Genomic DNA, 23,745 nt, shown 5'->3' with positions numbered 1-23,745 from the left:
TAAATAAACCCACAGTGGATTTAAATATCCCTAGCTCTGTGCTGGCCTCCTGGGCAGGGTCAGGGCTACAGCACAGCATTTTGTAGGGAGTCACTGCTCTTCCTTGCCTAAAAGGGAAAGACTGAGGCTGGCACACAGTGTTCTGCCTCCATGCCAGACAGAAGTTTTCTGTTCCCTCTATTGCCCCATCAAATTAATACATGGCTTGTCGTTTCTTTCCTCTTTTGCTAACAATGGGCATCCTGTCTGGTAAGTGGCTTTATTAGTAGTACTGGGGGTAGTGGTAGTATGTATCATCATCAATGTCAACAAATAGTATGTCAGCAACAGGCATTGATTAGCATGCACAAGTCTGGAGATTGTTAGCTATGGAGAAGTACCTTCAAGTCTTAATGGTTTAAAAGTGTCCCATCCATTGGAAGAAAGGGGGCGGCAGTAGATCCAGTAGATCAGGGGTAGTCAACCTGTGGTCCTCCAGATGTTCATGAACTATATTTCCCATGAGCCCCTGCCAGCATTTGCTGGCAGGGGCTCATGGGAATTGTAGTCCATGAACATCTGGAGGACCACAGGTTGACTACTCCTGCAGTAGATCATTCTAGCTTCTGTCTCTAGGCAGTGACATACTTGAGTCCATGTTATGTTGTTTACATAGCATAAGTAACATTTACCATGATTTCTTACCCCATTTTTAGTACCTTTTAAACCCGTTCTTTCTACCATTTATCCTTAGAACAGACCTGCAAGTGGGTTAGGCAGAGAGAGAGAGTGGCTGCTCAAGGTCACCCAGCAATCTTCCATGGTAGAGTGGGGGCTCACTTACTGACCACTACACCATGGAGGTTTGTGTCTGTAAATAGTTAATTCCTCCCCAGTATCAATCCTGAAGATCAAATATGGACAATATATACAGGATATCAATACTTCCATGACTAGGCAGAATCAAAAATCAGATAAAATTGAAATTACTCCTTTTGGGGGAATTATATAATTACTGTTCTATTTTATGTTGTTTTTATTGTGTTTTTATGATAGTTTTATTTATGCTATAAGCTACCTTGATTTCTCCTAGGGTGAAAGGCAACTAAAACATTTTAAATAAATAAATAAGAAAATGGCTTTGATTCAGTTCTGTGAAAACTGTCTCAGAGAGATGCTGTGAATTCATAATTTATTCTGAAGTGATGCCATTGTACTGGTATATTGCTGACACAGAAAGACAGGACATGACATAGTGGAATGTCTGGGAAGGTGTCTGCTCTTCACTATGCAGCTATTCTGGTACAAATGGTGCTATTGAAAAAATCTTCAGTGATAAATATCAGTATGGCTTGCACCAAATGGCTCATCATCAGGGAATTTTCACTTTACTAAAGAACCCATTTCCTTGTCCCTCTCACAGCTAACAAGGCATCTTGTGGCTATGAGAGGAAATACAGACAGATTACTCTCTCTCTCTCTCTCTCTCTCTCTCTCACACACACACACACACACACACACACACACAGAGGATAATCAAATATTCCATGTGAGGGAGAGTTCTGCTTTAATGCAGCATTGCTAGGATTCTGTTTTTAATGGGGTAGCTTTTTTATCGTTCTCCTGCTGTTCCAGTGCTTTAGGTGGTATTAGATATGTTGGCAGAGTAATTAACGCAGCAATAGTGCACCTGATTAAGGAGCAGATAAAGGTTTATTTGGGAACTAATATACTTGATAGGAAATAGGAGAAACAGAGATAGGATCCTAATTACATCTCTAGCTGAGAGAGTAAGATTGTGGAAGTTCTGAAAAAGAAGGAATTGTCCTAAGATTAGTCGTCTGGAGACAGACAAGGAATGACAGCAGGAGAAAATGCTCCAACCTCACTATCCTTTCTAATTGTCCCCTTGCTGTCCCTTTCAGGGTCTTCGTCTCTTATTCTTTGTACACCAGAGTATATATATTCTTTCTCACTGAGACTCTAGGTGGATTACAAAATAGAGACAACAGTTCAATCAAACCACAGAAAACATCCAGTAACAAAGCAATAGGACTAAGAGTACAGAAACTAGGAAACAATGCAAACTGAAAATTGCCTGTACTATAACATACTATAAACAAAGCAAAGAGTGGCTTACAAAGGTACAAGATAGGACACTGACCTAGGACACATGATGCATACAGATGCTCAGGTGACCCACAGATCAGCAGTGTTAATGAGAATACTAAACTGAAACCTGAACTATATGGCAGTATTGTCAAAATTCCCACATATTAGGCCAAAATATGGACATACATTTTATGCAACATGTTTAAGTTGCAGCAAACATCCAGTTGTAGCACTCCCAGTTGATTCAATGGGGTCAGTAGCATATTTATCGACTTTATTTCTGTGGCACCTGAGATGGGTAAAGTAATTTCTCCGAAGTATGTGGCTGAGCCATCTAGTGGTGTTAACTGTGGAACAGCCTAAAGAAAGTCCGGAGCTCCAGAAAGATTGGTGTAGTTACTATCAGCCCTATTTGTCATCATTGCTCAGAAAATCGCACCCTGTGCTTTCATCACTTTTCCATTGGTTTAGTTTATTATCTGCCAGCTTGGTGTAGTGCTTAGGAATGAGGACTTCCAATCTGGTGAGACGGGTTTGATTCTTCGCTCCCCCACATGCAGCCAGCTGGGTGACCTTGGGCTCGCCACAGCCCTGATAAAAGCTGTTCTGACTGAGTAATATCAGGGCTCTCTCAGCCTCACCTACCTCACAGGGTGCCTGTTGTGGGGAGAGGAAAGGGAAGGCGAATGTAAGCCACTTTGAGACTCTTTGGGTAGAGAAAAGTGGCGTATAAGAACCAGCTCTTCTTGTTCTTGTAGTATAGGGTCAAGGGCATGGATAGCATTCAACCTGCCCTACTTTATTATAAAGGGCAGATTCAGCCTGCCTAATTGCATGGTCTCAAGGTTATGATTTACATGTTTTCTTGTGTTAAAACACAAGACCCTTGCTGACATTAGACAACTCCGGTTGGTGCCTAGATGGGAAATCTCTTGGAAATCCTCTCTACACCACCTTGAGTTCCATGATGGAAGAAAACGAAAGTATAACTGTCATACATTGTAGCTTAGACCTTTTGGAGGCATCTAACAAGAATCCTCTTTTTGTGACCGACCACTATTCCAAGGCAAGCCTGAGAGGCCACTGGCAGTAGTACTGGATTAGTTTGGCAGGATGGCAACAAAGCAGTGTTTGTTTAAGTTGTAACGCACTCCAGTTCCTCTGCTGGAACACCCAGTTGCTAATCCTGATGGGCAGGAAGCCTCTCTGAATTAGGGAGGGCCATCTCATCTGCTCCTCCTGGTATTGTAAGTCGTTCAGTGGTGAGTTGCTACATCTTCCCACACTTCGCAAGCACAAAAAACAGTGGTTTGTTTCTAGGTTTCACTTCTGGACCTTTTCTCACAGCTCCCACTTTGGTTTAGTTTTGTTTTTTAATAGGCAGCTAGTTAATAGTGCATACATGCACATGGGGTACATGCTCTGACAAGCAAAATAGCTGTGAAAGCCATGAGTGGTAGCACCCAGCGTCAGCTCAGTTGCTCTTTTCTTTCTCCTAATGAGCATATTCTTTGTCCTTTTTTAGAAGTGGGAGAAAGGCATGAAGACTGAGGGTTCAGGGCCAATAGTGCAAGGGAGGAATAGCCATGGAAGAGAACTACAGACGACCCTGCCCTTGTCTCTGCTGGAAGACCTTCCTGGTCTCCCCCCAGTTCCTGAGTCAATCTGTGGCTGGGGGTCCCCTGGGGGTCCCGAAAAGGATGGGCTGGCTTTTCACCCTCCTCATCACTGTGTCCCAGTCTGGATGCGATCCCTTCTGTTCCCAGGCAGTGGTGTGCAGAGGCCCTGATGGCCAGGTGCAGGGAATGTACTTCCTCTCTCCCACTCATCCTCATAGGATAGGCAGACTTGGATGCAGCCGGGATTGGGACGTTTGCCTCCCCTTCTGAGCCTGCTGGCAAGGTACTTTCTCTCTGAGACTTGCAGGACCTTAAACCAATTCTCTTTTACAAAACAATATGTGTTTTGATGAAAAGGACCTTAACAGACACCTGCGCTGTTTTGTCTTGCTATCAGAAATGGGATCCATAAATGTTGAGGTGCATGGGGGGAGGTGCTTCTTGATATGAGGCCCCGGACTGTTCTTGGGGTGTGATTTTTACATAAATGGGACCACAGAATGTCATTAGGCTGCTATTTCAAGCATGGCTTGGTTGAAATCTGGGGATATATCCTATCATTCTCTTACAGCCCCACCCACTGTAGCAGAAGCCAAAAAAGAAACCACAGGAGGCCACGCTGGAAGCCAAACCAAAGAAATCCAGAGTGAAGAAACCAGAGGAATCGAGCCCTGCAGAAGAGACCACTGCCCCCACTCAGGGTAAGGGAAGCCACGAGCCTTCCAGGAATGGTGTTCTATGGACAGGTGGAGCTACCAAGGTCAGAATCCAGCCACTTGTTCACCTGTACCTGAGGTCTCTGGTCTGGCTGATGATGGCTCCCCCAGATCTCAGGAAAATGTCTTTTGCAGCCCTGCCTTGGGAGATCAAGTCATTTCATATGCCAGGAGTGGCACCAGGGACAAAACAGCTCTCTCCCTTCCAGGTGGCCTTACAGTTGTCTGGCAAACAGGGAAGGGATCATTGTGGACTTCCATCAACTTGCACATGCAAATAATGGAGGAAGACAATCTAGCCACTCTTCTCCATACCCTAGCACCTAGCATATGGACCATTGCAACAGGCCTTGTGTAGGGATGCCCTTCAGTGTCCTCTGGAAGATGCCTTGGTGCAAAATAGTGCCAGCCCAGCTGCTGCCTGGGACCAAACCCTAGGAATGTATCATGCCAGGAGACTTGCCAGTTGCTGGGGCTGACATTGCAAAGCCTTTAATGACCTGGGACCCAGTTTCCTCGAGGAGCATCTCCTCTAGTCCTCTCCCTCTCTGCCAACCCTCTGTATTCTAATCAACTCAGATGGCACTGCAAGGGGCACCCTCAGGAACTAAGCAGGCAGGCCCATGGTGGAGGGTCTTTTCTGCCCCTGTGCTCCCTGGAGGGCTCTTTGCCACAGGCTTTTCAGCACGTGGGCCAAGAAAAACACCCACAGGATGCTGCTGCTGGACAGCTGGGGGGAATCTTGTTAGGTTTCAATGCTTTAGAAATCTTTCCATTGTTCTTTTGTTATTACTGCATGCCACTTCATGGCTCCACCAGACCAAAAGGCGGGGTGTCAATTTAGGACATCAATATTACTAAATGAATGGCTGGAATGAGCTCATCCAGACTCCCAATAAAGACCTATGCAGCTGTGCCCCAAAGAGCTTAGAACTGTCCATAATAAGCCTGCCCATCCTAATGGAGCCTCACTAAGAAAAGCCTCTTATACAGCTGATTTTTTAAGAAGCAGCAAGAATTGGTCAGCCAAGACAATCTTAAAGAGCATTTTCACACATTTTGCTAAACACAGCTGCACAGCCTATCTTGAGCTCACTGTGTTGAGAATGAAAGTTGCTCACTGAAGAGAAATCTAATGGATTTTGCACCTGAATTAAGTTTTATATTTCTATGCAGGATGGGTCGATCAACTCTTACTGGCCCCACAGTGACTCAAGAAAGCCTCCACATGACTCTGAGTACCAGTCATGGAGGCAACATCATGGGGAGGGATGCCTTGTTCTCCACGTCCTGCTTGGCTGGCCCTCCAGAGTCACTGTGGCCCATTATGCACGGATCTTCCTAATAGTCATTCATTGTGGTAGAGGGAAAATGGGGCAGCTTTTTCTGGCCTCACAAAAGCAAATTATTGTTGCTTCCCAAAAGACCCACTTTAGTGCCCTTCCTGCCCAAACTCCCCCTCCCATCCCAAAGAAAATCAGTCACAGAGGCTGCTCTCAGACATCCCCATCGCTTATACTCTGCACCTCCCTGTTACTGTCCCCTCGCTCATTCTGACTGTGCTGTTTCTTGTCACAAGCTGGTGTCAAAAAAGTGAGAAAGAAGAAGGAGGAGAAGTCAGAAGAAGGGAATGAGAAGGACCTATATGCCAAATTCGTTAAAGACCCCAAGAAGAAGAAGGAACCCCCATCATCTCATTTCAATGTGGCCAAGACCCCAAAAAAGAGACAAGGTAAGAGCCCAGTCAACTCACCCCCCCCCCTATTCCATTTTCTCAGTTGTGCATCTGCACTTATCCCCACCCCACCCCCCAGGAGTGCAATGTGGTTCAAGCCACAGATTCCAGCACCACTGTTGGATCTCCAACCCTGTGCCATTTTGTTTTTTAAATGACCCCCAGCTGAAAGCAGAGGAGTTGATATGTGGGTGAGGAGTGGAAGTTGTGTCAAAAGCCATCCAGCGCTCTTTCAGCGCCAGCCACCACTTACTATGCCACTGCAAAATCTCTGAATTGTGCATTCATGGCACTCTCATAACTTGCCTAATTGACAGGAACCATGCTGCATGCAAAAACAAACACTTCATTGCTTTTCTGTGCACCCAGACCATTTGGGTTGCTGCAACTCTCTCTCAGCTCTTTTTAGAAGCTAGCTGTTCCTGCACTTATTTTATTATTATTTTTAGAACATAGCAGTGGCCTTTGCATATTAGAGTGGCAGACTGGTGTGGTGGAGAAAGGACTCCTCATCCTTTCCCTTTGTGCTGTTTTCCTAAAGGCACCTGATTTAGTTCATCTCTCTTCCTCTTGGTGAAACTGACAAAGCCCCACAGCAAGGAAATTCCCTAATCTAGCCAATAACATGACAAAATTGTAGGAGAATCACAAAAATGGAAGGCATAAAATTGAGGCACACTTTGAAAACTGTTGTGGATTAGCTAAAAATTGTACTGTAATAATAAACAGTAGAGTTCTCTTGCTCCACATGCTTCCATCTGCCTCTGGCTTTTAAAGTTTTTGCTGTGTTCATTTACATGGTTGTTTCTTCCCTTTTTCAACTCCTGCTTGTCCAAACCCCAAACTTCCAGAGGTCTCTGAAGATGAGGAAGATGAAGACGATGAGGAGGAAGAGGTAGAAAGTGAAGATCCCCCAAAAAAACAGAAGAAGAAGATCAATAAAGACATCCCAGCTGGTGACAGTAAGGAAAAGAAGTCCAAAAGTAAAGGTCAGTGAAAAATTATTGTTCTTAGCAGCAGCAGTACTGGAACTAGCAGTACATTTTCAGCAGCTAGCAGAGCTATATCTGCAAAGATAGATAGCTTCTTACCCTTGGTGCAATTACAATCTAAACAGATAATTTTGCTGATTTACAGGGACCTCTGTAGAGTATTGCAAGGCAAGAGACATTCAGAGGTGGTTTGTCGGTCCCTGCCTCTGCATAGCAACCCTAGAATCATAGAATCATAGAGTTGGAAGGGGCCATACAGGCCATCTAGTCCAACCCCCTGCTCAACGCAGGATCAGCCCTAAGCATCCTAAAGCATCCAAGAAAAGTGTGTATCCAACCTTTGCTTGAAGACTGCCAGTGAGGGGGAGCTCGCCACCTCCTTAGGCAGCCTATTCCACTGCTGAACTACTCTGACTGTGAAAAAATTTTTCCTGATATCTAGCCTATATCGTTGTACTTGAAGTTTAAACCCATTACTGCGCGTCCTCTCCTCTGCAGCCAATGGGAACAGCATCCTACCCTCAAATACTTAAAGAGGGCTATCATGTCCCCTCTCAACCTCCTTTTCTCCAGGCTGAACATTCCCAAGTCCCTCAACCTATCTTCATAGGGCTTGGTCCCTTGGCCCCAGATCATCTTCGTTGCTCTCCTCTGTACCCTTTCAATTTTATCTACGTCCTTCTTGAAGTGAGGCCTCCAGAACTGCACACAGTACTCCAAGTGTGGTCTGACCAGTGCCGTATACAATGGGACTATGACATCTTGTGATTTTGATGTGATGCCTCTGTTGATACAGCCCAAAATGGCATTTGCCTTTTTTACCGCTGCATCACACTGCCTGCTCATGTTTAGTTTACAATCCATAAGTACCCCAAGGTCTCGTTCACACACAGTGTTACCTAGAAGCGTAGAAGCCTGCTGGTCTTCCTTCGTGGGCTCCCATCCAGCCAGAACTGAGCCAGCTTAGTTTCTAAGATCTGACAAAATCAGGTCAGCCTGGGCTCCCCACATGGAGCTATCTTATAACAAGTTAGATTATAAGCCACTCAGTCTGGCAGTGCATCTCCAGAGTCTCAGCAGATAAAGGTCTTTCCCAACACCTGTTAACTGAGACCACTTAACTGAAGAGCATTGAAACTATGGACCTTCCGCAAGGAAGATGCTTGGTCTGCCACTGAGATGATGACCCTTCCTTAGTGGGAAGAGAGAAAAACCCCGGGGCAGGGATGGCTGCTGACCCATGAAGGTGGGTAAATGTAATTGCACAGTTATAAAGACTGGCTGCAGTGGAGCATGGACATAAAAAGATATGGCAAAGGTCATGTGAAGAAGACAGCTTTGAGCAATTATTTGATGGAAGAAAATGAGATAGAACCAGGTATGTTTTCAAGCAGCAATTCAGGACAAAATAAGCAGCAAGAGAGAAAGAGTTATTTAAGGAAGCTGGAGATCCTCTGTCATCTGAAGGGGATAAAGGCTGGTCGCAAGAGTGACGTCCTCAAGCAGGAACATAATGAGAAATTGGTTTGGGGTGTTTTCCTCTCCCTAAGAACCTCTGAGAACTATGCATCTGTGAAAAGAACTAGGGACCTAAGACAGGCTCCTCAGCATCTTCAACTTGCTCCAGTGAGAGGTGGGCACAGTGTTGGATGCATGTGCTCAAAGGATCGGGTGGTAGGTGATGTGGAAGACCTCAGTCTGAGACCCTGCAGAAACACTGCCAGTCAGAGAAGACAAAAGTGACCTTGGTAGACCATAAATCTGATTCAGTACAAGATAGCTTAATGTGTTCAATTCCCAAAATACATCAGACATCCCTGTAATATCACTGGCATAACATTACAGGGCCTTCAAATGTTCAAAAATATCCTTTGACAAATATACCCAGAACAAAAAATGTGCCTTATTGTTATGGTTGCTACTTTAATGGGATGGAATATTTTGGAAGCCCTCACTCCATCCTTATTCAGCTAATTCTGTGTTCCAGTGGAAAATATCAGTATTGGGACTGGTGTGTTTTCAGATATCTGTTCCTGGTTCAGTTTTGCCATTAGTACTTTACCTGTTTTGTTGTCTTAGTCAGAATTCCAGTGCATCATTATGACACATTATGACATCTTCATGACTAGGCAAGAGAAATCCATCCATCCAGCCACTGTGACTAGGTTTTGAAACTGGTTGGGGGGGGATTAGCTTGACTCCCTGAGGGACCAGGAACAAAGTCATGAGCTACAAGAGTTTCAACCATTAAGCTACTGATGGCAGGCCAGACAAGAAGAATCAGGATTACAGCAGCAGCAGCAGCAGCATGAGTCAAAACAGCCTTCTGTGGTAGAGTCCCTCTGTGATCCTGAACAATTCACTCGGATTTTCTGAGCCTCACTTGGTCACTGGAAAATGGATGCAATGAATGTCCTCTACCTTAGAGTCAGAGGTGTGTGTAATGAGGAGGAAGAGGTAGATTGAAAGGCTATAAGGGCCTCTGATTGGGAAGGGGAAGGAACAGAAATAATGTAATGAGGCTAAGCAATGTACAGCTAAGGTTCTGTCAACTCATTTAGGACCAAATACTGAGACCCCATATCTGAACTCATGGAGTTATGGAGTAGAGCAGGGGTCGGTCAAGAGAAACTCTAGCCAATGGTGGCTATCATTACCTGAAGAGATTTGGGTCCATGGGCAAGGTGGTTAAGGAACAGCACCTAGGAAGAAATAGCTGCTCCAATGGGCAGGATGAGGATTACAGAAGGACTCTTCTTGACTTTCATTTTGCAGTCATCTCTCCTGCCCTCCCTATATCCATCCTTCCCCTCCTTTTCTTGCTTTCTTTTCACCACAAACATAATTCAAAGAGCCATCTGTGCTAAGCAGCATCTTTATTCAGAGCTCCTATCATGTCTGCTGAAACAGACTCTGCAGGCTTTTGTTGTTCTTCAGGAACCTGCAAACACTGTTTCAGCAGGCCAAGAGTACAGCAAAAGGAATAAGAGTGAGCCTGTCGACCCCCTTCAGCTCCCTTCACACAATAGTCTTTCTTCAGTTTTGCTCCATTTCTCACTTTTGTATTATTTAATTCCCAGTTGTTTAAATTCACTTCTATCCTTACTGTACTCGATTCCCTCCTTCACTCTGCCTTGACTCGTCTCCTTTTTGAGATCTTTTGATCCCAATTGCACTCATTGTCATCTCTTCTACAGCTCCAACCCCAGCTATTCATAAAATGAATACTTTTCACCTCTCTATATCTTAATAGGAGACAAAGGTGAACCTGATGCCAAGACCAAAACTGCAAAGACACCGAAGAAGGAACCACCTTCTGTGTTCCAAGTTAATGGGGACAAGAAAGACAAAAAAGTCAAAAAGAAAGGTGAGTGTCAGAATAGTTTGGCGGTTAGAGTGCTGGTCTTGGCCAACAGAGCCCCTGATTCAGATGCCTTCATGGGTGATAAACAGGGCTAGCCCAAAGAGTTTTGGTGTCCAAGGCCAGCTGCTAACCTACGTCCACCTGTCATGGGCCTGGGTGTGAACCAAGCCACCGTCAAAGAGGGAGAGAGCAGCTTCCTGCACTTCCTCCCTCCCTCCCTCCCTCCCTCCCTCCCTCCTTTGTGAGGGAAATGCAGGGGAAGGCAAGCAAGGCAACCAGAGCAGTGGTGCTGAGGAGAGGGCACCACTTGGGGCTGCCATTTGCCATTAGCAAGCGTCTTTGGTGCCTGCTCAGTTTGCCCCACTTTGCCAGGCAGCACCTTTCACACATGCAATTCAGCTGGGCAGCGTCTTTAATGCAGGATTCAGCCAGGCCTCACAGACCCTCTGTCCCATCACACATGGCTCAGCTCACCTAGGCAGTGCTTTTGCCCCATGCATCTTGTCCAGGAAGTACCTTTGCCACATGCAAACTGGCCCAGACAGGGGCAGCTGAGTAGAGGAGGCTCCCTAGGCCATTGGCCCACCAGGAAAAGGTTCAGCGGCCATAATAACCTACTTCTGGCAACTGTGTAGGTGGAGCCAGTCATAAAATAGTGGCTTGTACAACCATAAGCCTGCATAGCCCAGGCTAGCCCAGTCTTATCAAGAGCTAAGTAGGATCAGCCTTTAGTTGGGAGAACACAAAGGAATTCCAGGGTTGCTAGGTGCAGGAAGACAATGGCAAACCACTGCTGAACATCTCTTGCCATGAAAACTCTATGGGGTAGCCATAAATCAACTGGAACTCGACAGCACTTTCCTCCACCACATTTTACAGTGTTTTGGAGCAAAGATAGAAACAAAATCCAAGCAATATCTTTTATTAGGACCAACCAAGTTGACAGAAAACCTTACGCAAGCTTTTGAGCTTATCAGAACATTTGTTACAAAAATTTAAAAGAAGGAAGAAAAAGTACAGATTATCTGGATTAAGCTCTTGAAAACCTGTCTTGTCAGCCTTAGCTGCTGACAAATTCACAGTTCAATCACTCTAGATGCAAGAGTCTAGCATTCTGGGGAAAATAGGCAAAGAATGGAAGGCCATCTTATCTGAAAAAATACAGGGGAGAGGAATGCTACAGTTCTCCAACTTGAGGTTCACAGGAGCCCTAAAGGGTAGAGGCAAGGCCAAAGTGACAGGAGGAGACAAAGTGCTGCCTGTTAATTTGACCTCACGAGAATCCCCACAGAATTTAAAAGAACAATGAGGATGCAACCCCCAATGGAGCATGAATGCATGACACTGCTCCCCAGTGCCATTGTTCAGATCTTGCATTTTAACCAAATATGATGTTAAACAACACGGCTGGTTCACACTCAGTGAGGGCTTGAGAGGAGATTCCATGACCGTATTGCTAGGTATTATAAAGATTGTTTTCTTGATCCAAATCTCTCCCTTAATAACTGTAGTTCTGAAAAGCAGTGAGGCTGAAGATGAATCTGATTCAAGCACCAAGCCAACAAAGCCTGAGAAAAAGAAAAGCCCAGCATCCATGTTTCAGGCTGGAGGAGAAGGCCCTAAGGATAAGAAAACTAAAAAGAAGGGTAAGTACAGCATCCAACCTTGCTGGAAGAAGGTTCTTCTTGATGAGTTTCACAGCCCCTGGTGGTTGATAGAGGGAAAGTACCAAAACGAACTGCCAGAAGGCGTCATGCAAAGGAGACTCTAGGCTTGTAATTGGAAAGAGGGCAGTACCACCAATGCCTAGTTGAGCTTGAGGTCTTTATTAACAAATTCATCTTTTTGTGGCTCTGGTTTACATTCATTCTGCCTCTACTACTGCTTCTTGATCTAAAATATTACTAACTTTGGGGAGTGACATCCAATCCTGTTTGCCCTGTACTTTCACTCACCCCTATAAGAAGAATTCCAAATGTGGCCATGTTAGCAATGTTTCTGGGTTAATGTGCATTGCCCATTTGCCACCTCCACATTCAGGCTTAGCCAGAAGTCAAGGGCTCTAAGGCTGCTTCTGCAGAGGAAGTCAATGGCAAACAACCTCTGCTCATCTCATTCCCTGATAATCCCAAGAGGGGTCTCCATTAGTCAGGTGTGACTTGGGATATTATTCTGTAGAAGCTTGAATAGACCAGACAAGCTCAAGCTGGTTCGAGTTTGGCAGCAAAGTGGGGAAAGCCATAGTCAGTACTTAGCTAGGAAACCACCAAGCAACATGAGGGTTGTTACACAGAGGCAGGCTCAACTGTTATTATGTGTGTATGTTTGGCCACAGGTTTATCTGTCCATTCACTGTTATTCCTTTATCCGAAGGACATCATATGTATCTCTCCCTCCATCCACCACCTTTATCCTCACAATAACCCTGTAAGTTAGGTTAGGCTGAAAGGTGGAGAATGACTGGCCCAAGGCCATCCAAGAAGCCAAGTAGGGATTTGAGCTTACATCTCCCTAGGGTTAGCCTGGGACTATAGCCACTATGCCCTACTGACTCTTCCCTTCCATGCCAAATCTGGGTATATCTTTAGGCCACATCTCATTGGGTTCCTTTTGAGCACAGTGTTCTTTTGCCTTCAGGTGTTGCCAAAAATACTGAAAATGAAAGTGAAGATGACCCCCCAACAGAAACAGCTCAGAAAAACACCAACAAGAAAGGAAAAGGAAAGAAGTCCAAGAAGGTAGCTCCTTGGGAGTGTTCATATGGGCACTGGGAGCCCCAAGGCCTTTTAAGCTCTGATGGCATGTGAACCACAGGAGCATTAAGACCTGTTTCTTTAGACAACTATAGTTGCCATTCCTCCTTTTCTGAATCAAACTCCTCAATTTTTCCATATGAAGCCATGTTTGCACCTCGTCATCAATTTTATAATCAGTATATCCCGATGCTCGCAGGAGCTGCAGAACACAACTTCTTTATTTGCAACCTAGCTCCAGCTAATTTAGGAAAATGAAAGTAAGGAAAAAGAATAATTTGAGGGGTGGAGTTTCCCTCCACTCCTAATCAGGCTTCAGTTAACTCTTTACTATCTAGTTTACTACAGCAAGCAACTACATATCTTACCTAAAGCAGAAGCACCTGCAATCTGGCTGACTACAGTATGTTAATGGTGCCAACCACCTCTGTGCACTAAAAAAGAAAGTAGAGAAAGGAGGGAATTGTTGCACATTCATGTAGTCTGTTCCTATGCAGATGTATTTCCTCCCACTGCTCTTTAGCTTTCTGCCTAGGTAATGAATTTACATCTGGAGCAGCTGGGATCCAGCCAAATCACAATTCATGTCCCCTTCACTGTCACCTGGATTTTTCCTACACAGAAAACTTCATTGAACCCAATTATAAATTATATAAGGCCCAAATTATGAATTTTAAAACACTTATAATTACCTGCTTAAAGCCTGATAGCCTGCAACCTGTTTAGCTGCCATGTGGATAATGGTGGGTCATTTTGGGTTACTATTTTTATATTGCTCTTTTAGATATTTTAATCTCTTCTTTTATTTTCTGGTGGTTGTTTCTATTGTAAGCTGCTGAGCTTTTTATAATAGACAGGTGGGGTAAAATGTACTAAAATAAATGACTCTCTGATTAATCAAACATTTCGATGACCAAAATTGATATTTTCAGATGGTTACATTTTCAGATGGTCTTAGAGATTTATGCTATGGCTTCTTAGGCAATCAGAATGTGGATCTATTGTAATATAATTTGGGAAGAAAAGGTCAACCAAGGACCCAAAACAAAGGCAACTGAGGATGGGGTTGTGTATGGGAGGAAAAAACAAACAAACAAGAACTGTGGGTTGTGTGTGCTTGTGTTGTGATGACAGTCCCAGGAGAATGTGTTCACAGAAACAAACTCTCCTTCTTTGCTGGACCATAGAAAGAAGAAAGAGCACCGTCTCCTATCATTGAAGTGGACAATCTGGAGGAATTTGTGATACAGCCAGCTCCTCAGGGGGTGACTATCAAGTGTCGGGTTACTCGAGATAAGAAGGGGATGGATCGGGGCCTCTATCCTACCTACTACCTTCACCTTGATAATGATAAAAAGGTAAGAAGCTAAGGATCGACTTTGCCATGTGGAGAATGAGTACCTTGTAAGGAAATCCCACTGGGAATGGAGAAAAGGTCTACTAAATGGACTATTGTTGAGAGGAGTTCTTTGTACAATGATGGGGTCTCTTCAACGGGACAGGAAAGGAATGAAAATGAGCAGGTGAAGGCAGTGGCCCCCACCTATTAAGGCAACAGGTCAATGAGCAAGTAGGCATGATCTTTACATGTCCCTATTAGTGCTCTGTGGAAAATGTAGCATCTAGTTGGGCTAATGAGAATGTAGCTGATTATGCAATGTTGTGACAATGAACCATCTTGAGCCTACCTAGCCAGATTACCAATGACTAGACTGGGCATCAGGTGGTGGTGGAGTTTTACAAAAGACACAAAGCTTGAACCTCTTCTTCTTTATATGTACAACCCAGCAATTGAATGGGACTGGAGGATGAGGAGGTCTACGGTATTACTCTAAATCCCCTACCTGATTCCACTTTACCTTCACCATTTTGCAGTCTCCTGTAAAAGGGAGGCAAGTGTACATAGCCAGTGGCCAATAGCATGAAGAAGAGCTTCCATTCCTGAGACCAGCAATTGTAATCAGAGCTACAACCTTCTAAGCCCAGTGATATCAAGGGGTCAACTCATTCACTTCTGCATCATTCGCTATTCTGCCCAGCAGCAGTTCCTTGCTTGAGCAATGTGACAAGGGAGCAGCCACTTGAGGCTAGATCATCCATTCCTTTTTAGGAGACAGAGAAGCAGCAGATTTCCCAGGTCACGAAAGAGTTGCTGCACTCTTGGACAAGTTTGTGGCTCTGATGTCATTCTGCTCAAGTTGGGAATTTTTATGTGCATGCAGATCCTTCTTTGATCATTGGAACCACCTTTGTAAAAAGACTTTGATCACCACTTTATTTGCTGAGGAGTGCTTTGCACTCAGGAACTGCAACTAACTGAATGTGGTTAGCAGCAGTTTTCCTCCTGTTTTTCATAGGTTTTCCTGCTGGCTGGTCGGAAACGCAAAAAGAGCAAGACCTCTAATTACCTGGTTTCTGTTGATCCAACTGACCTGACTCGGGATGGAGGGAACTTCATTGGAAAACTGAGGTTAGAGCTGCCATATCACGATGGTTAAAATCCAGGATATTTTTGGCTATGCCATCAAATAATACAAGGTGTCCCTTTTAATGCCAGGTTGGATGTCTGGGAAAGACTTGTGACTGCTTTCCATTTGGGGACTCAGCTAAGACACATTCCAAGAGTGGGGAATAAAAGAATGACCCTTAAGTATGTTTAGCATTGCAGAGTGTGGACTTTGGAAATCTACAAGACTTCCTCCTTTGGCTTCCTTCAGCTGCTCCACGGTGCCACCAGCTGGCCTTTCCTTGCATTCCCTGCTTTTTCCACAGGAAGGGAAAATCTCTTAATAAACTGAAGTCAGCTTTGTCATATCCCTGGGAACAAAGGCAGATCCAAAGGCTTGAATAATGAGCAAATCTGGCATGCTAAGTAGGTTGTTACAGCCTGGTGTTAATTAGTAAAAATTAGACATCTGTTAAAGAAATAGGTGTTTTGCTTACCCCACTGATAGTTCTCACAACCATCAACACACGTCTGATTCCCAGTTCTAATCATGGGGGCTGGTGTTTGAGGATGCACGGGATGGACCAGCAATCTAATGAATCTAGGCCTGGGACTCATTCCTGAGAGCTAGCCAAGGTGGAGTATGCCAAGGCTTCAAAGGCCTCTTTGGACAGAATGGGAAAGAAAAGGAACACCAGCCCCTGTCACTGGCAAGGAGTATGAAACCAGCAGATTGGCCAAGACCATCCTTCCCCCTCCCACACAAGCCTCTTGTCTGCTGTGCTTGCAGCATCACCTCCACACCTGGCCACAAGGAAGCATTGCGGTGGGCCTGCTTCTTGCCACGGCTGCCCCTGGTTGTGCCCTGAGAGCTAATGGAGAGGAGTCAACAAACAGTTGTTTGTAGCTGGCTTCCTAGTTCGCTATCTTACCGTAGGCCCCAAGTACCAGCAGACTGAGGATCCTGAACCATCTTGTCCCCCAAGGGGGCTGCTGTTTCTGCTGTGAGGATATTTATCTGTTTCTGGAAAAGACAGTCACTGTGGTGCATGATTTATTCTGTTAGAAGCACCGCACTGCATTTCTTTTTTGCAGAGAGCAGATCCTTCTGTTCCATCTGAAATGCTGCAGTACTGGGGGGGGGGGGCTGCATTCATGAGATCAATGACATTCTAGACCCAGGAGGCCTTTAGAAGGAAGTGCCAAGAAGTCCTTGTGCAAATAAACGCCCCATACAGAGTACCCAGCCTGAAACAGTCCTGGCTGGGGGAGGAGGGTACTTGGCCTGTTGAGGTGGCCCATGCGTATCCCAGGGACCATGTGAGTTTCCTCAAAGAGTGCTTCCTGGGATTGTTTCAGGTTGGAAAATGTCCTAGAAGCCCTGCAGGCTTCCTGAGTGACCCTTCCATGCCCTCTTTATCCCATCCACACTTCCACCCACCCACTCACACATGCTGCAACCTACGTGAGCTTCAAGTGTAATGTGAGAATGGAATGATGTTTATTAAAACAGAATACTGGGGAACTACGCTGACGTCATCTCTTTCTAACCCCCACGATTTCTGTACTTTTGGGATTTGTTTCACTTTTAGGTCCAATTTGATGGGCACAAGATTTACGGTGTTTGATAATGGCGTAAATCCTGACAGAGCAAACTCTGACTGGTCAAATGCACGCCAGGAACTCGCAGCAGTTATTTATGTAAGTCACCAGCCTGTGAGTTTTTTCCCCCTCCATCTGCATTCTGAGAAACCCCTTGCTCAACTTCTCTCTCTCTCTCTCCCTCCCCCATGTTTTTATTCTGTTCGTCCTCCCAGGAGCTCAGGGTGATGTGAGCAATTTCAACTCCAGTCTACCACGTCTCTTTGAGTGATGACAAAGACTGGCCCAGGCCCTGAATAGAAAGAACACCATAGATTTCTCATCAAAAATCCAAATCCAAATGGCACAAATGCATTAAAAGTCTTTTTTTTCTTATTTAATGAATGTGTTTCTAATTTTCAACTTATCAGTATCCATTAATTTCTAGATATCGGCAACCAAACGGGGTCCCAGGTATTCTTATCCCGCTTTCTGTATCTTCACCAGTGATTGCCAGTCAATATCTACAGTTAGGCAGTGTCAGAATTACATAAATAACATAAATTATGCATCCAGCAAAAACAAATCCAATCAGCAACATACCTGAATGTTTCACAGTTATCACATTTCACTTGGAATATGAGACAAGAACATGAATCACTTAGGCAAGAGATCTGTTTTTGACAGGACCGTTTCGCCTCACATGCCCATTTACACTGTCTAAAGCTGTTCTTAAAAAGCATGCCCTGATAACACAGATGTTAGCACTCTATTTTAATTAAAGGACCATGGGTCAGTAGCAAGATGTCAGAGTTATAAATAACATGTAAGATCTGTGTTTTTCTGTCCACTAGGGGCTATCATATCCAAACAAAAGATGAAGTAACTTTCTCTACATTGAAGATGCACAATTTATGTTATTTGTGTAATTCTGATATTTGGAAATTAATGGATACTGATAGTTGACAATTAGAAATACATTCATTAAATACGAAAAAAACCTAATAGATTTGTGCTATTTGGATTTCTATTTTTGACTTCTGGACTGATGCATGCAATCAGTTTACCCATTGCAGAGTGTACAGGTGAGGTCCGGGTCCCCACTCTATCTTGTGTAACAGGCAGAAACTGTGGGTTCTCCTCTTGGATGCTGCATGTGCAGTGCCTGATTCAGATCATGAATGTGGTGCAGGTGAAGAAGGGGCTTCAGCCTTCCCCTACATCCTGCATGATTTTCCCAACCTGAAATGGGACTTTGCAGATTGCTGCTTGGCCACATGTACACTGGTGGGTTTTCTCAACATGCTCAGGATCTTTTCAAATCCAGAAATGGTTGGGAGGGGTTGAAGTTCATTCTCTCCAAGAGATAGCATTTGAATTAGGCACCACATGCTCAAGAACAGAGGAGAACTCAAGTCTGATTGTTACATAAAAGATAGGATGGGAATCCCTGATCCAGCCTGTGTACTCTGTAATGTGTAAACAGGCACCAGGAGGCAATTTGAACTGAGGTCTTCCCAGTACTCTAACCAATACACCACACTGGCTTTCTGTTTTTGTACTCTGTGCCAGGAGAATTCTGTGCAATTTCAGCACATTGTAAAAACTGCCCCTAAATGGGCCATAAGGTCCATCCAAATGGAAGATCAAATATACTCTGACTCATGGGCAATACACAATGTCCACTCCACAGGGTGTAACTTTGGGGAGTGAAGCAACCATGCCTGCTGTGTTTTTTCAAAGACAGACAAAGGAGAATGCAGACTTTCAAAAGACAGGCGGTCTTATTGTTCTTATGGCTCATATGAGTTCTGTATAGACTTCGTACATTCCTTTATTTTATAAAAGCATAATTTAATTATAGCTGAGTCTTCCAAAAAGATTTACAAAAAGATAAAGCAAAACAACATCCCACTCAGTAAATATCACAAAAGCACAATGAGCTTAATCAAACAGAAAAAGTATATGTTCTAAAAATATTTATTGGCATTCTGCACAACAGAACTAGTTGAAGAGCCAGAGATCTTAATCCTTCTCCTAAAGTTTAATGAGGAAGGAGCTTGACACACCTCTCTAGATGGTAATTTCTACAACAGCAAGGAGCCCCTGTTTAACATGAGCATTTATTATATTCACAGTCAATGATACCATAAGCAAAGATTTAAAACACACAGAGATAATATTTCAAGCCTTTGAAATGTGCCCAGAAAATGGAAGCCAGTGTAGCCCTTTGAGAACTGGCATTGAATATTCTTTGCAACCCTTTGTAGCATGCTACCTGGTCACCATACTCAGGAGCAGCTGAAGTTTCCAAATATTTATCTAAAACAGCCACAGACATATCTTATGTCTTTAAGCACAGATCTTTTCCAAACCTGTATACATCTTTAGCATCAGTCCAGTGAAGAGTAGTGCATCACCTGTTATGCATCCTTTGAAACAGCCCAACCTGGACAGCCCAGGCAAGTCCAATCCCATCAGATCTCAGCAGCTAAGCATGATAGGCCCTAGAATCACAGAACCATAGAGTTGGAAGCGACATGCAGAGTAGTCTAGTCCACTCCCTACAGAATGCAAGAAATTCCCAACTAGCAGTGACCCCAGTTCCATGCCTAGATTATGCCCCCTCCCCAAACCAGAATCCCGGGTCAGTCCGGCCTGGAGGAAATTCACCCACTGGCCCCGAAGTGGTGATCAGCATTTCTCTTTTATACCACCGCTCTCATACACAAGTTCTGGATAATTTGGGGGGGGATCTGTTTCAGGAGACAAATGTATTGGGATTCAAAGGACCTCGAAAAATGACAGTGATCATCCCTGGAATGGATTCAGACAATGAAAGAATTCCAATCCGACCCCGAAATGTGAGTCACTGACCAAAGATACAGTTTCATTTTGAGTAACATCCGTGTACATGATGCTCCATATTAGCAAAGCATGCAATAATAAGGGACAAATGTAAGAAGGCCTCAGAATTACACAGGTTGAATCTCAGTCATGCTTTACACCTCTAGAGTGAGTTTCTAATTTCAAGAGGAAGATCATGCAAGAAGCCAAGAGACACGCAGAACATGCTCTCGAGGTCCAGCCTTACCAAGAGGCTCAGACACTAGCAACTGTGAAGTGGGAAGGGCAGCCAGCCTTTCCAGTTCTGTCCCTATTGTGCTGCAAGGGTACCACAGGAATCCCCATGACAGGAAAACCAAACTGACCAGGAAGACATTTGAGTGAGGAGAGTGGAGTTTAGCAGGGGGGCAAAGTATCAAGTAGGCAGGCAGGTAAGAAAGAAAGGAAAAGAATCATCTCTTGGGTGTTCTGAGGATAAAATGAGAGCCTTCTGAAAATGGCCTGAGGAAGAGTGAGGTACAGATAAGTAATGGTAAAAAAAAAAGACAATAAATAATAATTGCAGATTTCATCTGTCTCCTACACTTTTCACAGGACAGAATGAGCAGACAGGAATCCGTGGGGGTATCAGCTAAGGATTTTCATTCATAGGTCCCCGATTCTTTTTTTTTTTAATCATAGAGTTGGAAGGGGCCATACAGGCCATCTAGTCCAACCCCCTGCTCTACGCAGGATCAGCCCTAAGCATCCTAAAGCATCCAAGAAAAGTGTGTATCCAACCTTTGCTTGAAGACTGCCAGTGAATTTGCTTGAATTCCACCCCAGAAGTCTAAACTTGCAAGTAATGCCTTGGTAAAGGTAAAGGTAAAGGTAAAGGTAAAGGTAAAGGTATCCCCTGTGCAAGCACCGAGTCATGTCTGACCCTTGGGGTGACGCCCTCTAGCGTTTTCATGGCAGACTCAATACGGGGTGGTTTGCCAGTGCCTTCCCCAGTCATGACCGTTTACCCCCCAGCAAGCTGGGTACTCATTTTACCGACCTCGGAAGGATGGAAGGCTGAGTCAACCTTGAGCCGGCTGCTGGGATTGAACTCCCATCCTTATGGGCAAAGCTTTCAGACGGCTGCCTTACCACTCTGCGCCACAAGAGGCTCTAATGCCTTGGTACCTTAATATTAATACTGCCTACATTGTGCAAGCTGCCTTGTTTGCCCTTAAGAGAAGCAAGACAAAGGTGCTATTTATACATCTTGTGCAGGTTCTGATGCAGAATGAGTGGAGGCCTTAACATAGCTGAACCCAGCACTAGGGATGGGAGGGGGGTACGGACTTAACGTCACCCAAACTGGCAGGCTTGCCATTGCTGTACTCCTCTCTGATAGTACTGACAGGGAGATACACTCATGTACAGAAATGGTAGGATTCCTGGAGGCAGTTAACTAGATCCAAGTCCAGTAGCACCTTAGAGGCCAGCAAGACTTTAGGGGTCCAAGGACCCTTTGCCAACTATTTGGTCACATATCTGACAAACGGAGCTCTTGAAAGCTCATTCCTCCAAAGTCTTATGGTTCTCTTAAGTTGTAACTGGACTCATATCTAGTGATTCTACTACAGACCAACATGGCTGCCCTCTGAAACTCTCTTCATGTTAGATTCAAGTTCAGTTGCACCTTAGGGACCAACAAGAGTTTCAGGATATACATTTAAAGCCGCTTTTTCAGACAGAAGACTTAATGGAGTCAGTTATAGTCTTTCTTTCTTAGGTGCCTCACTTTGGTGCTTATCTCACTTGTCCCCAGGATAATGATGGGCTGCTCCAGAGATGGCAAAACAAGACAATGGAAAATTTAATTGAACTGCACAACAAATCTCCATCATGGAATGATGAGACCCAGTCCTATGTGCTGAATTTCCATGGCAGGGTCACCCACGCCTCTGTCAAGAATTTCCAGATTGTGCACAGCAATGACCGTAAGTTCCTTAGAACAGATGCCCTTGGGAGTGAATAGATTTTCTCTGGTGTATCCACATGGCTCTAATTTAAGGTGTCCAAGAGGGGTAGCTGAAAACTAGTTGCTGTTCTGCTCAAAGCTCTGCAGCACAGGGGCAGAACAAGGGCACCCCTGCATGAGCATGAGAATGGAGCTAGGAACACTCTGCAGTGCCACAGAGAATCCTGCAGCATGTTCTCCATTTAGAAGAAGAAGAAGAGTTGGCTCTTATATGCCGCTTTTCTCTACCTGAAGGAGTCTCAAAGTGGCTTACAGTCGCCTTCCCATTCCTCTCCCCACAACAGACACCCTGTGGGGTGGGTGAGGCTGAGAGAGTCCTGATATTACTGCTCGGTCAGAACAGCTTTATCAGTGCCATGGCGAGCCCAAGGTCACCCAGCTGGCTGCATATGGGGGAGTGCAGAATCCAACCCAGCTTGCCAGATTAGAAGTCCACACTCCTAACCACTACACCAAGCTGGCTCTCCAGAAAGCCAGCAAACAGAAAGCCAGCAACACAGAAGGACGACTTGGACTGGTCCCTTCCTTCTGGCATGGTGAGCAGCTCTTGGATTGCTGTACTAGTAGCAGTCGACAGTTGAGCTTACCCTGGAAGTGAGGCACATCTGGTCCTCCCAGTACAAATAGAATCTTGCTTTCAGTTCAACAAACTAGCTTTATTATGTGGCAAATTTCAGAGAAGGTTTCCTGTGTTTGGGTGTATGTGGGTGTGTATCTGTGCACACATGTGCAATATCTATCCTAGGTGTGTCTTTAATAAAGATGAGCTCCTGCAGAGAACTGGTAGGAGAGGTGACTTCTTATTTCAGGTGTAAGCATGTCAAAAGTCTACACTGCCACTCATACTGGTCTTCCTTCAGCTAGGAACTGACATGGTCAAGGCAGTTTGCACTGCTAGCTTCCCACAAAGAGGCCCTTCCTTTTGCAGAGGCCTTTCCTGGACTTTTAGTAATACCCAGCACTGCAGGAAGCACCAGATGCTGCTATTGGACATAACCAGCATAAAAATGAGGCCGTGGTGCTCCAAACAGACTGGCAGGTGTCTAACTTTACCGTTAGACTTCACAGAGCAACTTCCCCTCCTGCTGCCACTATGAGTCCTGAAAAATATTGTTCCAGTGGGGAGTCAGTAGTTTTTCAGGATCAGTGTTTGGGGGGGGGCATACATAACCTCTTCTGTAAGTGGAAACACTGTTCTGTCAGAGTAACTGAATGGTTGGATACATGTCGTCAGCCACTGTAGGCAGGCTTGCTGTAGAGGTAGCACTTTTTTTTCTCCATAAATTTCAAAGTCTTTCAAGGTCACAGGTTGGATCCTCCAACTCCCTTCTCTTGTTCTGGAGAAGGGAGTTTACTCTGGAAGGAGTCTTTTCCTGTAGAACAAGGTTTCCTTCCTCTGAAATAAGACTCTTCACAATATAGAAAGGAGTCAGAGGATCCAACACTATGAATTTAGGATCCTGGCAAGAGGAATAAGTTCAAATGCCATTTGTTCAGGTGCTAAATATTTTATGTACTGAACAGTAAACATGCACAATGTAGGAAGTATGCGTGCATATTCAGAATGATAAATCAGCATATATTTGACAC

At 44.6% G+C, this 23,745-nt stretch overlaps 1 protein-coding gene across 6 annotated transcripts in view; it reads left to right on the top strand.

Annotated features, from left to right (window-relative positions):
• The window catches only part of TULP1 (TUB like protein 1), a 35,323-nt gene that overhangs the window by 5,729 nt on the left and 5,849 nt on the right, over positions 1 to 23,745 (top strand). For 4 of the 6 annotated variants that reach the window (XM_077334290.1, XM_077334291.1, XM_077334294.1 and 1 more), the window contains 11 exons: positions 4,297 to 4,411; positions 6,006 to 6,158; positions 7,013 to 7,150; positions 10,407 to 10,520; positions 12,029 to 12,163; positions 13,155 to 13,255; positions 14,458 to 14,628; positions 15,628 to 15,740; positions 17,309 to 17,417; positions 20,063 to 20,161; positions 21,943 to 22,114. In XM_077334290.1, coding sequence (XP_077190405.1) covers positions 4,297 to 4,411; positions 6,006 to 6,158; positions 7,013 to 7,150; positions 10,407 to 10,520; positions 12,029 to 12,163; positions 13,155 to 13,255; positions 14,458 to 14,628; positions 15,628 to 15,740; positions 17,309 to 17,417; positions 20,063 to 20,161; positions 21,943 to 22,114 — 1,420 coding nt within the window. The remainder of the gene's footprint in view (positions 1 to 4,296; positions 4,412 to 6,005; positions 6,159 to 7,012; positions 7,151 to 10,406; positions 10,521 to 12,028; positions 12,164 to 13,154; positions 13,256 to 14,457; positions 14,629 to 15,627; positions 15,741 to 17,308; positions 17,418 to 20,062; positions 20,162 to 21,942; positions 22,115 to 23,745) is intronic. The other 2 variants (XM_077334293.1, XM_077334295.1) reach the window with 1 other exon arrangement.

This window comes from Paroedura picta, chromosome 4 (assembly GCF_049243985.1).
Source record: "Paroedura picta isolate Pp20150507F chromosome 4, Ppicta_v3.0, whole genome shotgun sequence".
Lineage (NCBI taxonomy): Eukaryota > Metazoa > Chordata > Lepidosauria > Squamata > Gekkonidae > Paroedura > Paroedura picta.
Note: the sequence above shows the minus strand (reverse complement) of the source record. Positions and strands in the feature narration are given on the sequence as shown.